Source organism: Dryobates pubescens, chromosome 13 (assembly GCF_014839835.1).
Source record: "Dryobates pubescens isolate bDryPub1 chromosome 13, bDryPub1.pri, whole genome shotgun sequence".
NCBI lineage: Eukaryota > Metazoa > Chordata > Aves > Piciformes > Picidae > Dryobates > Dryobates pubescens.
In genome coordinates this window covers 28,709,204-28,724,562 of record NC_071624.1, presented here as the reverse complement: position 1 = coordinate 28,724,562, position 15,359 = coordinate 28,709,204, and the positions used below count along the sequence as shown (strand labels likewise).

The window sequence follows — 15,359 nt, the reverse complement described above, 5'->3', positions numbered from 1 at the left end:
CTTTGTTACTCATTTAGATAATTGCCTTGGCAGCACAGCAGGGCTGTGAAAAGGCTGCTCCAGGCTCTGCTCCTGGAGTGGCCTGGCTTCAGCCTTGCAGTTTCACATCCTCGAGGTGGAGGAAGCTGTTTGTTTCATGGTTTTTACTTGCTCTCAGCTAAAAGGGAGTGAGGTGAGACACCAGAATTGTTTGCAGTGTGGTGGGAGAGCTGTTGCATGTTCTCATAACGCACTGGTAGGTTTTTAACACCATTCTTGCTGTGCTGAAGTGTTCATGGACGACAGACCAGGTTTAGAACCCTCTTTGTAGATGGAGCCTGCCATAAGGAGGGGGTTGAGTTAAAGTGTGGTGGTTGGGGTTTGGTTTTGTTTCTACGGAGGGGAACAGGCTCCTACAGCCTGAAATCAATTTCCCCCTTATCCTGGCTGTGCTTTATGCAGTTCACAGCCAGGAGCCTCCCTCCTAAGGCACAGCCAGGAATAAACCCAAAACAATCACAGACTCACCAAGGTTGGAAGAGACCTCAAGGATCATCACGTCCAACCTGTCACCACAGACCTCATGACTAAACCATGGCACCAAGGGCCGCGTCCAATCCCCTCTTGAATACCTCTAGGGATGGTGACTCCACCACCTCCCTGGGCAGCACATTCCAATGGCTAACAACTCTCTCAGTGAAGAACTTTCTCCTCACCCCGAGCCTAAGCTTCCCCGGGCGCAGCTTGAGACTGTGTCCTCTTGGGGGGTTGTGAGGAGGTTCGCCGTGTGTGGAGGTGAAACGCTTTTCGGCCTCCAGCTGCTGTGAAGCCAGCCCTTCTGCCACAGGCTCTCCGCCGTGCGACCGCAGCCCATGCGGGCCTGGAAGGAAGGGGTCGGGGCGCGGGAGCCGGAACCGCTCCCCCGAGCCCACAGCTCTTCCGGGGCAGAGCCCGGCGCTTCCCGGTGGCCGGCCAGGCGGATGGGGCTGGTGGTGCTGCTGTGGTGCTGGGTGCTGGGCAGCGGCCAAGCCGTGCGGGGTGAGGAGGGAGCGGGTCCTGCTGCCCCGGCTTGTGCCGGCAGCCCTAACCCCCCTGTGCGCCTCCCCACAGCTCCCCTTCCCCTGCCCTTCCTCCCGATTGCAGCGAGGCATCAGTGTCGAGGAGCTGCCTGGCTGATCTCGCCTGACTGAGCTCTTCCTTTCCCAAAGAGACACTAGAAACGTGCCTTTAAAACAGGCCGCAAACATTACAGACCCGTACGAATGCCAACCGTGGTGGCTGTGCTGCGCCCTGCCTCCAGTACGCACAGTGACTGACTGGCACATAACCTGTGCTGCCCTGCGCGGCCGTGCTCCAAAACGACAGCTCTCAAACTGAATTTCTTCACTTCCAGCATTTGGAGAGGATGGAAGCATGGTGCAGCTGCCCGGGGGGAAGTTTCAGATGGGATCCAGCTCCTTGGAGAAGAGGAACGAAGAGGGGCCTGTCAGGGAGGTGACAGTGAAGCCGTTTGCTCTGGACAAATACCCTGTCACCAACAGGGATTTCAGGTAGGAGCAAAGGTTAGGGCCCGCTTGGCTGGCAGGGGCTGGGGGGTTGGGATTGGGGCTGGATCCCAGGGTCTGAAAACCAACATTGGGATGCTCCCAGCACCTTTGTTAGAACCCCAAAATGTCTCTGACAGTAATAAATCACCTTCGTGGGGCAAATTGAAGCATTGTACCAGTGTAGGTTGCAAACATGCTTCCCTCTACTCCTCTTTGCCCCCTTCCCTTCCCTTCCCTTCCCTTCCCTTCCCTTCCCTTCCCTTCCCTTCCCTTCCCTTCCCTTCCCTTCCCTTCCCTTCCCTTCCCTTCCCTTCCCTTCCCTTCCCTTCCCTTCCCTTCCCTTCCCTTCCCTTCCCTTCCCTTCCCTTCCCTTCCCTTCCCTTCCCTTCCCCCTTTCCCCCTTTCTTTTCTCTTTCGTCCCTTTGTCCTCCCCCACTTTCCCACTCTCAGAGCTGTACTGCTTCAGGTTTCAGGTTCCTATAGGTTCCATTTCCATCTGTAAATACAGGAGCACTCCCCCATGTAATGTTTACATTTCCTTGTGCAGAGCACCAGGAAGTGCACTGGGGAAATGCCTTGATTTGCCTGGCTTAGTCCTTGGTGGATAAAGGGAACCAACATACCCACACCCCAGTAACTGCCCAGCAACACACAGTAGTGACAATTACTGCAACTAAGGCAGTGGGGAAGGGAATGGGACAGGAGCAGGGTGAGATTATTCAGCAGCACAGGGCCTTTTTGGAGACATTCAACTAACAGCAGCTGTAGGTTTTAGTGGGTTTTGAGGGATTTTTGATCTCTCAGACTCCACTGAAGACCAAGATGCAGGATGAGGGTTTTTTTATGTGCACAGGTAACAGAAACTCTCAGACCTGCCAACAGATGCAGATCAAACTGAGCTGTTAAATCTCTGGCAAGCTGACTGAGCTGTGCCAGGGAGGAGCTGGGGCTCTGCAGATGGGTGTCTGCAGGTTGTGCACCTTTTGCCTTGCTCTGAGCTTGTTGCATGTGTAGATCATTGTATTTGTGACTCTCGAAGAACTCTTCCCAGACACCTGAGGTTGTTGTATTTGTCACCAGGGAGTTTGTTAGACAAAACAAATACAAAACAGAAGCAGAAGCATTTGGCTGGAGCTTTGTCTTTGAGGATTTCGTATCTGAAGAGCTGAAGAAAAAAGTCACCCAGAAACTGGAGGTAAATCTAAATCTCCTGGGGATGAGTTTCAGTGATGGTGATGTTTGTGCTCACATCCTTGTCTGGCCTTTCTAAGTGAAAAAAAAAAAACCACAAGGGGAGAGCCTTGCTAGTGTTACTTTCCCACCAAGTAGCAGCTTCCTCTCAGAGCAGAGCTTGGCCATTCTCAGTGGTTTTCTTTTGTCTTGGGTTGGTTTGCATTTGAAACTGACAGCAGGGTTGAGCCTGGGTTGATCTTCTCCAAACACTCTCAGACTGGACCCATGAGATGCTGCAGCGAGCTGAGAGAGAACAAAGTGCTTTTCCAAGTACCTTGTTAATGAAACCTTAAAACAGAGGTAGTAAGCAGCATGGGCTGCTTGACCCTTTTCACTTTACAAGCAGACCCATCTGCTGCTAGCAAAATGCCTGAGATAACCCAGCTCAAACTGCAGCTTTTCACCATTTCCAGACTAAAAAGTGCTCTCCTTTACACACTGCTGCTCTAGGGTGGTGCTTGGGGAGAGTGTCACCACTTCAACTTTAATCTGATGCTGTTTCTTTTCCCAGTCTGCTCCTTGGTGGCTGCCCATTGAGAAGGCTTTTTGGCGACAGGTGAGTGGAAACCTCTCTGCTGCGGGGAGTCTGTGCCAGGAGCCTGCCCAGCTTAGTGTCTGCTGAACCTCCCTGACTGAAACTGGGAGAGAATGGCATCTCTGGCTGTTGCACGCTCCCTGCCTTGGTCCTTTTTAATTGGTAAGCTTATAAAATCAGTTAGACTCTGATCAGTGATTCCTCCCAGCCCTCAGGTCCTGGCTCCAGCATCAGGGACAGGCTGGATTACCCAGTGCTGCACGTCAGCTGGAACGACGCACGGGCGTTCTGTGCCTGGAAAGGGAAGAGGCTCCCAGCAGAGGAGGAGTGGGAATTTGCTGCCAGGGGAGGACTGGAGCGTATGTACCACAAGCTCTGACCTGCTTCCAAACCAAGGCATTGAGTTATATTAGTTCTACCAGATCCAAACCTCCATCCAAGGGATGTTTTCAGAGGTTAATCTGAGGGGTTAAACCCCCTCTTTTGGCCTGGGAGTTGAATTCATAATAACAATACTAATGCAGGAAGAAGAAGTGGTTTATGTATGGTTATGATGTATCTTCCCAAACAAAGCACTTCTGGCAGCTGAAAGGACTGTTTCATGGGCTTGGGGCAAGTAGCAACCCCCCTGCCCTCCCAAGTTGATGAAGCAGTGGCTGGGATCACTCAGGGACTGCCTGGCACAAGCAGTGGTTGGTGAAGGGGAAGCTGTTGCTAATTCCCATCTCTCCTGGCCTCCTTGGCAGTGCCTGTAGGGATCAGACTGACAAGGCCCTCTCAGTGTCCTGAGCTGAGCAGAAAAGGTTGCCTATAAAAGCCTGGTTAAAAATAGGCAAGTGCAGAGCTGGAGTGACAGAGGGATAATGAGCCTCTCTTCCTCCTTGGCAGAAAGGATGTATCCCTGGGGAAACAAGTTCCAGCTGAACCGTACAAATCTTTGGCAGGTAAGAGCCTAAAAATTACCCCATCTACTCTGAGCTCTCCTCAGCATGGTGTGTGGCTGCCTGAGCAGGCTGTGTGCTCCTGGGAAGCAGTGCAGGCTTACCTGCAGGATAGCAAAAGTCAGGTCCTGGTGGGTTATCCAAAATACCCTTAAAGGGAGCAGACTCAGCCCAGCTTCCCTGGGAAAGCAAGATTTCAGTGCTTCCAAAAATGCACACATTAACCACAAATTCAGGCATACATTTGTTTGAAAAGGAGATTATCCTGGGAGGACAGTAAGAGTGGAGAGGCACTGGCACAGGTTGCCCAGGGAGGTTGTGGATGCCCCCTCCCTGGAGGTGTTCAAGGCCAGGCTGGATGAGGCCTTGAGCAACCTGGGCTGGTGGAAGGTGTCCCTGCCCAGGGACCTGGAGGATCTTTAAGGTCCCTTCCAACCCAAACCCTTCTCTGATTCTCACAGGCAGAAATGCCACATAGAGTTAATTTGCAGTTTAGAGTTATTTCCATTCTTTAGGTGTAACACAGCCCTGCCAAGGCCAGGCCTGGTGCTGTCTCCATGTCTTTGCTCTCTCTTCCCACAGGGTGATTTCCCCAGGGCTGACACGGCTGAGGACGGTTATCACGGCGTCTCGCCGGTGGCAGCCTTCCCTCCTCAGAACAACTATGGTATGGAGCAGGCATTCTTGGCCTGGGGACTGGCATCTGCTTCCTAAAGTAACACTACTTACAAAATCCTGTGGTTGTGGGAGTTTCAGCATCTTGATAGATCAACCAAGCCCAGCAAAACACTGATAGCTGTCAGTGAAGTTGGCTGATGGGCACCTGGTGCAGTTCACTGCACCAGAGCACCCCCTGAAGTCAACTATTTTGCTCATCAGTCTGATTTGCCTGAGAATCCCTCAAGCAGATGGGAAACAATGAGACACTTCAAAGGTCCAGCTGTAAACAGGGGCCAGTTGGCAGTAAAGAGCTTCTGGTTCCCGGTTTCACCATTAAGCCACCCTCTTGCAGTGATCTTTTGAATGTTGTGCCCCCTCCCACACACCAGGGTGCTTTTGCAGCCCTTGCACATCCCTAACCCTGATGCAAAACCATCCCTGTCTCAGGGCTCTACGACCTGCTGGGAAACACCTGGGAGTGGACAGCGTCGGAGTACCTGGCTCCAGGGCTCTCCTCGAGGCAGCGCACTCAGAACATGAGGGTCCTGAGAGGGGCCTCATGGATTGACACTGTCGATGGGTCTGCAAATCATAAAGCTCAGGTGACTACCAGGTAGGCCTGGACAGTGCCCAGCTGCTGCTGCACAGCACTTTCTGCCTTGGCTTTATAGAACCATAGGACTGTTTGGGTTGGAAGAGACCTGTAAGATCACTGATTCCAACCATGAAACCAAGATCAGCATGGCCACAAAACCATGTCCCAAAGTGCCACATCCACAGGTTTCTTGAGCACTTCCAGGCATGGTGACTCTACCACCTCCCTGGGCAGCCTGTTCCAATGTCTGACCATGCTTGCAGTAAAGACGTTTCTTTCCTAGTATCTAACCTAAACCTCCCCTGGCACAATTCCAGGCCATGTTCTCTAGTCCTATCACCTGATACTAGAGTGAAGAGACCAACCCCCTCCTTCACTCCTAACTTCCATTTCAGGGAGCTGTAGAGAGCAAGGAGGTCTCCCCTCAGCCTCCTCTTCTCCAGCCTGAATAACTCCAGTTCCCTCAGCCACTTCTGTCCTCCAGCTGCTTCACCTTATTTGGAAGCAGGTTTTAACAGCTCTTTTGTTTGTTCCTACTCACCTTTTCTGAGGAGGTTTTACAAGTACTGCTGAAAATTTTCCTGCCCTAAACATTCCTAATTGCTTCTCCAGTCATCAGTATTTAGAATTAAATGTTTTTTTTTTTTCCTTGAAGTTATTCTAGGGAAGTGGAGGATTTTCCTAGTCATGTTAAATTATGTGTCTCTTTTTTTCCCTCCTCCCATGAGAATGGGGAACACACCAGACTCAGCCTCTGACAACCTCAGCTTCCGCTGCGCTGCCGACGTCCCTCCAGTCAGGGCTGAGAAAAGCTGGACCAAGCCTGAGCTCTGAGGTCACTCAGGAAGACCTGAAGGCATTTTCTCCTGTGGAGATGACCAGCAACCCCCAGCAGTCACTGTCATTAACCCCAGACAGTTTAAAAAATGTAAATACTAAAACTCCTTTTGTACTGGGAAGTCTGGGCAGGAGCAGTGTTGGGAGTGGCAGGCAGGGAGGTTTGTCTCTCATCTCCTCTTGTGTGGTCAATATTCCAAGCTCTCCTTGTGGTGTCCATTGGAAATAAACTGCCAGCTTGGGGCTGCCATAAGGGGTGGCTGCAGTGGTGGGAATGATGGGGGCACATTCCTGGAAGGAGACTTGTACATCAGTCCCCATCTCCTTGGGAAATCCCAGCTTCGTGAAAGCCTCTGAGCCTTCCCAGAATTGAAACAAGGCACTTTTATTGACCCTCAGACGGTGGCCAAACCACGTGTGCTTGAGACTGAGTACATAAATGACAGCACCCCATGCCTTGGGTGTTACAGCCAGCAGTGAGGGATACAAAACAGCTCTGCGCAAGCTCAGCCACTAAAGCCCTGATGAGGACTCCCTTCTGGGCACTGCTCAGCCACTAAAGCCCTGATGAGGACACCCTTCTGGGCACTGCTCAGCCACTAAAGCCCTGATGAGGACACCCTTCTGGGCACTGCTCAGCCACTAAAGCCCTGATGAGGACACCCTTCTGGGCACTGCTCAGCCACTAAAGCCCTGATGAGGACACCCTTCTGGGCACTGCTCAGCCACTAAAGCCCTGATGAGGACACCCTTCTGGGCACTGCTCAGCCACTAAAGCCCTGATGAGGACACCCTTCTGGGCACTGCTCATCCCTTCCCTGCCTGTGGCTGCCCCAAAAGGGTCTCACTCCAGGGCCAAACTGAACTTGCCCAAGCAGAGCTGCTGCTCCGAGCACATCAGGAGCTGCAGCTGGTTACAGCTCCGTTAGCAGCAGCTTCTCCAAACCCATCCCTTACAGTGGTGGGACACAAGCCCAGGGGCAAATCACAGCTGTCTGAAGGGGCTTGCAGCTGCACCTGACCCGAGGCCAGCCCCACCTCTAAGGAAGAGCAAAGAACTCACTGGTTGGTTTTCAGTTGTTTTACTCCACTGAGCCAGCTTAGGCAGCAGCCCTCAGAAGAGCTCCTCCTCGGCTGCCAAGGTCAGCAAAATGGCCTTGCAGGTGTTCTCGAAGAGGGCAGCTCTGTTCTGGGCCTCCCCCTTCTTCACCCAGTGCCGGTAGGTCCTGAAGGCGCAGGCGTCGATCAGCTTGCGGACAGGCTTCAGGGCGTAGGGGTCGCGCACCACCAGCTCCCTGGTGACCGCCTTCAGCAGCCGGTACTGGTAGTAGATCCGCACCGAGGCCAGCACCGTCAGGCAGATCACCTGCAGCAGGGGCAGGGGAACGGGCTGGCATTTGTGGCTGCTCCTACAATGGCACCAGGTCAGCCCCAACACAGCCCACGTGACTGCTGCCTGTGTGGAGGAGCCAGGGAAGCCCAGCTCCTGGCACAGCTCTTGAGGCCTCTCTGAGCAGTTCAGCCAAAAATCCAAGTGTGCCCTTAAGGTCAAACTGCAGGTCAGTCTTAAACCTGTCACCTAATGCCACTTTAGATGGCTCTGAGCTGTCCCAATGGCTGCTAGAGGGAAGGAAAAGGATTCCTGGATCAACTTCTGCATCATCTGATGCACCCATGTGAGGTCAGACTCGATTTTGAATCAGAGAATTGTCAGGGTTGGAAGGGACCCCAAGGATCATCCAGTTCCAACCCTCCCTATGGGCAGGGACACCTCACACTAGATCAGGTTGCTCAGAGCCACATCCAGCCTGGCCTTAAAAACCTCCAGGGATGGGGCTTCTACCACCTCCCTGGGCAACCTGTTCAGCGATTTCCCCTTACAAGTGATTTTCTTTACTGATTTGTTGGGGGGTGGAAGCTTCTCCCTTTTCTTACTTAATCCTTAGGAAGTACCAAAAAGTAGCTGAAACAGTGCTTGGAGAAGGGTGTGCACCCAGGCTGCCACATCCTGGCCGAGCTTCGGTCACAGGATGTTAGGGGTTGGAAGGGACCTCCAAAGATCAAGTCCAACCCCCCTGCCAGAGCAGGTCTGTCAGCCTTACTGAACCCACCTGGGGAATCCATCCCACTGCTCAGCTCGTCTGGCTTCCAGGCTGAGGGCACTGAGACGCCCCCCAACCCCTCCTCACCTTGAACTTCCGGAAGGGGCTGAAGTGCCGAACCTCCTCCACGTCGTACTGCTGGAAGAAGGGGTGGGCGAGCGCCTCGCTGGCCGTGTACCGCTGCCGTGGGTCCACCACCAGGAACCGGGAGATCTGCAGGAGGGCAACCAGCCAACCTTGGCTATCCCAGTTGTCTGCAGCCCCTTCCTCAGGTTTTCCCCTCCCCGAGCACCTACGAGGTCCTTGACGGTGTCTGAGCGGTCGTCCCACTCCGGAGAGCCGAAGTTGTAGTCCCCGTTCATGATCATCCGCAGCATCAGCATCTGCTTGCGGTGCCAGAAGGGGGGCGAGCCGGCCAGCAAGGTGTACATGATCACCCCGGTGCTCCACCTGTGGGCAGCCCAGTCACACCCTCCAGCCCTGCCTGCCACCCCAAGAGCGGCTCTGTGCCATCCCCCATGCTGGCTTTGCCTCCCTGGAAAGCCAGGAGGACGCTGCCCTGTGTGGTGTCTGATGAGGGGAGGCTCAGCTTGCTCCTGGGGCTCCTTAGCCCTGATGGGTGATAAGAAGCTGGGGCTGCCCTGCTGCTGGGAAGGGGTTTTGAGTTGAGCTGATGTGAAGCTGTTCTGGATACTGCAGGAGGAAGCTGCATGTTGGAGGCATTTGGGTTTCTTGTTTTATTTAAGGGAGGGAGGGACATGGTGGTGCCAGCAAGGCTGGGTGCTCTGGGGTTGTCTCAGCGCCAGGCTGTGGTGTGCCAAGTGCCCTGGCTGTGGAGTTACTGAAGGTATTTAAACTGAAATAGGGCTGAAATACCCCACTGTGTTTTGAGTGGTTGGTTACAGCTCTGAACGCTGCAGACCTGAGCCTGAAGTCACCAGAGTTGGTAGCAAAGTGTCTGCAGGGCTCGGATGAGCTTTCCAGAGCTGGCTGCTTCCTCAGGGGCTGCCTTGGGTTCAGGTCTTGCTCCGGAGTGCCTTTTAAAAGCCCTGTGTCTTAGAGCCTGGCTCAAGTTAATTTATGAACACAAAGTATTGCTTTTCCTCCTCCCTGATGGGGCAAAGTGGGGAGATGTGCTCATTCCCAGGCTGCTGTGCCAGTCCCCTGGTCCTAGCTGGTCACCAGGACAACCTCTCACAGCCCTCAGGGTTTTCTTTTGGTGCCTCATTTAATTAATTTCCAACACTCAAATGGGTCCCTAGCTGCACAACTGTTGCTGTTTCACTTGCTTTGGGAGCAGCCCAAGGGATGAGGTGGGAGGGCAGGCATCCAACTCACATATCAACCTCCTTCCCATAGCCTTGGTGCTCGTCATCCATGGAGCACTGCAGGATCTCGGGGGCCAGGTAGCCAGGTGTGCCACAGATCTCTGTGGAGACAGAGCAGAGCATCCCCCTGAGCCACCCAGGAGGGTTTGTTCCATCCCCACCCACCCCTCAGCAGCTGACAAGAGAGGACTGGGTCCCAGGTGGGATCTCTGCAGTGATGATGCCCACAGGGAATAACCATAACTGATGTGCATCTTGCTGGCAACTTGCTGAACTCTAGTGGCTAAAAAGTGAGCAAAGAGAGCGATGGGGATGGCCAGGTTGGCTACGTGGCTCTTTGCAGGGTAGGAGGTGGGGGGGAAAAAAACCTTCATGATGGGCAGTAAATGGATGAGGTAATGAGGATCAACTGGAGGAAAAGAAGTGGAAAGAACAGGATGGTTTTCCTAATTGGCAGCAATTTCTTCATGGCAAGGAGCCCATGTGCAGGCAGATGTGTGAGCAGGATGCTCTTGTGTGAGCAGAAGCACCCAAAGCCACCAGGCACCCATCTGTACCCACAGCACTGAGACTGACCCCAAGAAGACTGTGGGGCTGGAGGGACTCTCAGACTTGCTGTGGGCACTGCAGCAATGGAGGGGCCATGAGCCAGCTGGCATCACCCCCACCCTTGCTGTCCTCTTACCTTTGAGCTTCTCATTCTCATGCAGCTGGCAGGAGAAGCCAAAGTCTGTCAGCTTAATGTTCATGTCATCATCCAGGAGGATGTTCTCTGGCTTCAGGTCTCGGTGGACAATGTTGATGGAGTGGAGGTACTGGATCACTTCCAGCAGCGCACGCATGATCTTCCTGGGGATGGGTGACAGCACCTCTCCCAGGCCCAGTGCCCACCAGTACTGTGCTCCCAGGGATGGGGAAAGGGACCAAGCAGCTCAGCCCCTAAGTCTGAGCACAGGGGCACAGCCAGGGGTGCTGTTTTGCCTGTGGGCACCACACTGGGTGCAAGGTCACCCTTCAAACCCACACTCTGCTTTTGCAACATGATTTTCAGCCACCTGCACCTGGCCTTACCTGGTTTCCTTCTCACTCAAGGTGACTTTTTCAGTGAGGTAGTCAAAAAGCTCCCCTCTTCTCATCCTGCATGTGGGAAGGAAAATGGAGGCAGGCAGTGGATAAGCTCCAATGGCAAAGCAGCCCCAAGCCCCTGGGGAGGATGACCTGGGGGTCACTGCCACTTAACTTAGTGAAAAAAGGGGTAAAAATGCCTCTACACTGCTGCATAACATCAGGCAAGAGGACAGCCTGTCCTCAGAGAGGGCAGGTTTTGGATGGGGCAAGGCTCTCCTGCTGATGTTCATTGCACTGCCTCGGTGTCAGGAGCTGTGACGTCACACTGGGCATATAAATAACCCCCTGGGACGTGTGACAGCTCCCACAAAGGTTAGAGGGAAACCTGAGCAGCACTGAGCCACTGACAGAGGGGAAGCACAGCCAGCGAAAAGGCTGCGGTGAGCTAGCTCACAGCCATCAAGCTTGGTGCTACCTTAAGCAAGAGCTGTTTGTCCTCCACCTTTGACCTCTTTGCACCATCAACAGCTGGCATGGGTGTTGGCTGGTGGCTGTCTGCAGAGCAGGGATGGGCTTGAGGAGATAGTGCTGGGGTGACAGGAAGCTGGTACTTACAGGTCAAACACCAAGAAGAAGAAGGTGCTGGATTCGTAGCTGTCCTTCAGCTGGACTGCAACAAACACAAGGGCTGTGAGCACAGTGTACAGCCTGTTCCTGCCCCTTGCTGTTCTAATTGCTAATTGAATTAACGAGGAGTTGCTCTTCAGTGGTGTTTTGGTTGGGAGACAGCCTGGACACTGCTGGTGTGTGCGCTGAGGTGGAGCTTCAGTCCAGAAGAGAAGGCTCTGAGAAGACCTTATTGTGGCCTTCCAGTATCTTCAGGGGGCCTACAAGAAAGCTGGGGAGGGACTTTTTATGGTGTCAAGGGAGTGACAGGACTAGGGGGAATGGGGAAAAAAAATAGAAATGGGTAGATTCAGACTGGATGTTAGGAAGAAATTCTTCCCCATGGGGGTGGTGAGACACTGGAACGGGTTGCCCAGGGAGGTGGTGGAAGCCTCATCCCTGGAGGTTTTTAAGGCCAGGCTGGCTGTGAGCAACTTGATCAAGTGTGAAGTATCCCTGCCCAGGGCAGGGGGGGTTGGAATTAGATGATCCTTGAAGTCCCTTTCAACCCTAACAATTCTATGATTCTATGCTGCAAGCAGGTGCTGTGTGGCACATTAGGACCATTGGAGGTCTGACCTTCCAGGGATTTCACCCCCAAATCCTTTCCTAGGGACACCCTGAGGAATAAACAGGCAGGAAACCCCTGGTGCTGATGCTCAGAGCTGGACTTACTGACGTTGGGGTGGCCTGAGACCTTCCGAAGGATGTCGATCTCTTTAGCGGTGGCTTCCCGCAGCTCCTGCACCTCCTTGGGGGAGATGTTGCCCGCGGTGATGTCGATGATCTTCACGGCGTACTCCTGCCGGGTGATCTTGTGGATGCACCGCCGGACGACGCTGCTCACCCCCCTGCCAGGGACAACACAGCCAAGATGGAGGTTCCCATCCCGCCCCATCCAGCCCAGCTTCGCGGCTGTGCCATCAGCACCTGGCCTGCGCAAGCGGGTCTCACTCTGTTACCCTGTCTTGATGGGACAGAAGGTTTCAAGCTGATGGGAAGTGCTGCTTCATGCTATTTTTAACCCCATGCTGCTGCGGCCCCCTGTTCATATCAGATTCCCAAGGAATAAAACCTGTTCCTATGTGGTACTGGAGTATGGGAAACCACAGTTTGCCAGATCCAAACTTTACCTGCCCAAAATCTCCTTTGGCTCATATTTTTCATAAAACTCCTTGGATGAGTTCCAGTCTGGTAGCTCTTCTTCCTTGGTCATCTCTGGCTCCTGGCTGGGGGCAGTCTGGCCTTGTCTGCTGGTGGAAAGGGGCTGCAAGGAGAAAAGAGCAAGGATGGATACTCCCTGCAACTGGGGCAGGAGCAGGGACCTACCCTGTCTCTGATTTTTGCCTCCCTAGAGAGGAAAACATTGACCTGGAGGAGAAAAGAGGAGGAAGAAGATGTTGAAGATGATGGTGAATCCTGGACCACAGACCAAAGGCAATATTTAATTGACTGAAAAAGCAAAGCTTTGCCCTCAGGACCTCATGGAGATTCTGTTGAGACTAACACGAGAAATCCCATGGGATTCCCTGCACCCTGGCTGTCCCTGAGGGCAGAAGCAGCCTCACAGCACCTCAAAACCTCATCCCTTCCCTGCTTAGGCAGCAAAACTGTCACTTTGGGGTGACAGTTTGGCAAAGGAGGGACCGTGGATGGGCAGAAGAGTATCAATATTGTGTTTAATGAGGAATGGAGCATTTCTAAAGAGCCAGGAGTTTGATTTAATTTATTAAATTTTAGCTGTTGGCAATAATGCCAGCGGTGCCAAAACAAGTAAGGGCTGAATGAGAGGTAGGGAGAGGGAGCACAGAAGAGACAGTATCTCCAGTGTTGGGCAGAACCGCTAACTTCCATGTCTTTGAAGCTGAAAATCCAAGTAGTGGGAACGGTGGTGGTCTTATGTGGAAGAGCTGGGAGCTGGGGATCTCCTGTGGGGGATTGCCAGGGTGAACCTGGGCTCTGTGTGTTGCTTTCTAGGAGGAAAGCGCCCAGGAGTTTGCTGAAAACCTCCTGATATTACAGAAACAGCTGGTACCGAGGGGAGACTGCTTTAATTATCAGTACTGTATGAGCTCCATGGGCGTGCAACGAAGGGTAAAGAGAGGGCAGGGGGTGGGGGGAGAGAGGGGTTTCTATCCCGAGGTAGCGATGGAGGAAGGCTGAGCGAGCCGGACCGGGCATTGCCACCCGGGGCCGCTGCGCTGCAACAGGGCATTACACGTTTGCCATGGTAAATATTCGGTAACACGCAAATATTTGAGAGCAATCTGGAAAGCTCAAGCAAAACCCAGCTCTTAGGCCAGCCCGGGAGCGCCCCCCGCGAACTCCTGCCCCGGCCCAGCCCCCAACCCCCTAGCAGCAGCGGCCCCCCGGCCCCCCCTTCATGCCGCGGGAGGTCTTCTCGCACCCAAAGCTCTGCGCTTCCGTGAGCCGGAGAGGCGGGCAGCTCCTGGGGAGCCGGCCCCGCTGTACTCGGCAAGAAACAGCAAAATAACGCTAGAAATAACACCCACAGCAAGCCCCGTGGGGCGGCTAACCCCCGCCGGCTCCGCAACCCTCCCCCCACGTCCAGCCCCGTCTGCCGAGGCCGGTTTCGCCCCTCACCTGGCCGCGGGCAGCCGGGCTCCGCCACCGCGCGTTCCCCCGCGCCGGCCCCGGGCCTGGGGCGGGCGCTGGCGGGCGAAGGGCTGAGGCCGCGGTGGGCCGAGGAGGGCCTGGGCGCGGGGGAGCTGCCGCCCGCCTGAGGCTGCTCCCTCAGGACCGCCCGGCTCTGCCGCCGCCGAGCCAAAAATAAAGCGCAGCGCCGCTTGGCACCGCCGGCCGGCCCGGGGGGGGCATTTGGGCCGCGGCTTGGGGACGGACTCCCGCCGGATGGACGGGAGGGGGCAGCCCGCGGCCCCCCGGGAAGGCGGCGGGGGCCCGGCGAGCAACTGCCGGCGGCTCGGTGGGGAGCGAAAGGGGGCCGGGGCTTCCCCCCCCCGCCGCACCGGCGGCTTTAACCCTTCCCTACGCGGGCTGAGCTTGGCCCCGGCGCCGCATCTCCGGTTTGCGCCGGGTCCGAGCCGCTTCTATGGCCGGTTTGGGTCGGGGCCGAGCTGCTCCTAAATGGCTCTGCCGGTTCCCCCCGCCGGGGGCTCCTGCGTGGCTGCCGCTTCCCAGCCCCTCCGAGCTGCAAAGTGGTTTACTTTGTACTTTCTCCAGGCTAAACGCAGATACCGGCTGCTTGTAAAGAGAACTTTAGGGATGCCTACTGCAAACTCAGCAGCAGCCCGGTGCGTCAGTTCTGGCCCAAATAGTTGGTATTTCTTTTCAGTCAATCAGCTGGCAGCTGAGACGCAAGCTTAAGCAGCAGAAGCAAAGCTGCTCGTGTCACCAGGAAAGGCAGTTGTGTCCTCATCCCCCCTGTTTGAGGTAACCTTTCCACACCTCGAATACTAATTTTCTCTTTTCAGCTTCCCAGGACTACAGATGAGACAGGAACTCTTGGGAGCAGGCAGAATACCCAACAGCTTAAAAGCACTTCAGCAAAACCAGGTCATGCTGCATTAAAGTATTTTTAGCAGGAACCGCACTCTTCTGTGCAGGATTCTTCCCCCTCCCCTTCCTGGTGCTCAAACCCTCCCTGCTCGGTGCAGGGTTTTACACCACCCCCACAGGTGGGTTTACTCTGCAAGCTCCAGGGATTTCCGCAGGGCATAAGCTGATCTGCTCCCTCTGATGGAAAAAGGAGGCTTTGCACTCTGCATCAGTATCTTTTAAACTGCCATTTATATTTAATTCATGTGCCAGCAGTTGCTTTGTCACCGGCCTAGGAATGAGGGAAAAAAGGCCACAGCCTCCCCAGTCAGCTGAACCACCCTCTCTCGTT

General features: G+C 54.5%; 2 protein-coding genes across 3 annotated transcripts; one reads left to right on the top strand and one right to left on the bottom strand.

Moving 5' to 3' along the window:
• Positions 1-1,299: 1,299 nt before the first annotated feature.
• On the top strand, positions 1,300-6,717 carry SUMF2 (sulfatase modifying factor 2). 2 transcript variants are annotated; one of them, XM_054166478.1, is made up of 8 exons: positions 1,300-1,529; positions 2,607-2,721; positions 3,271-3,315; positions 3,503-3,653; positions 4,183-4,238; positions 4,818-4,902; positions 5,343-5,497; positions 6,219-6,717. In XM_054166478.1, exons 1-8 carry the CDS (start codon positions 1,393-1,395, stop codon positions 6,246-6,248), a joined length of 774 nt encoding a protein of 257 aa, XP_054022453.1. In that variant the 5' UTR covers positions 1,300-1,392; the 3' UTR covers positions 6,249-6,717. The 2 variants fall into 2 exon arrangements, with proteins under 2 accessions (XP_054022453.1, XP_009901591.2); XM_009903289.2 differs by having other exon boundaries at positions 5,343-5,508.
• Positions 6,718-7,393: 676 nt separating this feature from the next.
• Positions 7,394-14,328, bottom strand: PHKG1 (phosphorylase kinase catalytic subunit gamma 1). Its single transcript, XM_054166477.1, has 10 exons — positions 14,096-14,328; positions 12,625-12,758; positions 12,167-12,342; positions 11,441-11,495; positions 10,829-10,894; positions 10,443-10,606; positions 9,768-9,858; positions 8,726-8,879; positions 8,517-8,642; positions 7,394-7,693 (listed from the first exon to the last, which is right to left on the bottom strand). The coding sequence occupies exons 2-10, from the start codon at positions 12,705-12,707 to the stop codon at positions 7,442-7,444; spliced, it is 1,167 nt and encodes a 388-aa protein (XP_054022452.1). The 5' UTR covers positions 12,708-12,758; positions 14,096-14,328; the 3' UTR covers positions 7,394-7,441.
• Positions 14,329-15,359: the final 1,031 nt, after the last annotated feature.

What these genes read in the sequence shown, in the direction of transcription:
- SUMF2 (XM_009903289.2), top strand. Translation starts at nt 1,393, where the DNA reads ATGGTGCAGCTGCCCGGGGGGAAGTTTCAGATGGGATCCAGCTCCTTG. An exon ending in TGCCAGGGGAGGACTGGAGC is followed by an intron (nt 3,654 to 4,182) that starts GTATGTACCACA and finishes CCTCCTTGGCAG; the next exon opens with AAAGGATGTATCCCTGGGGA. An exon ending in CCCTCCTCAGAACAACTATG is followed by an intron (nt 4,903 to 5,342) that starts GTATGGAGCAGG and finishes TCCCTGTCTCAG; the next exon opens with GGCTCTACGACCTGCTGGGA.
- PHKG1 (XM_054166477.1), bottom strand. Translation starts at nt 12,707, where the DNA reads ATGACCAAGGAAGAAGAGCTACCAGACTGGAACTCATCCAAGGAGTTT. An exon ending in CTCAGGCCACCCCAACGTCA is followed by an intron (nt 11,496 to 12,166) that starts GTAAGTCCAGCT and finishes TGTTTGTTGCAG; the next exon opens with TCCAGCTGAAGGACAGCTAC. An exon ending in CAGACACCGTCAAGGACCTC is followed by an intron (nt 8,643 to 8,725) that starts GTAGGTGCTCGG and finishes GCCCTCCTGCAG; the next exon opens with ATCTCCCGGTTCCTGGTGGT.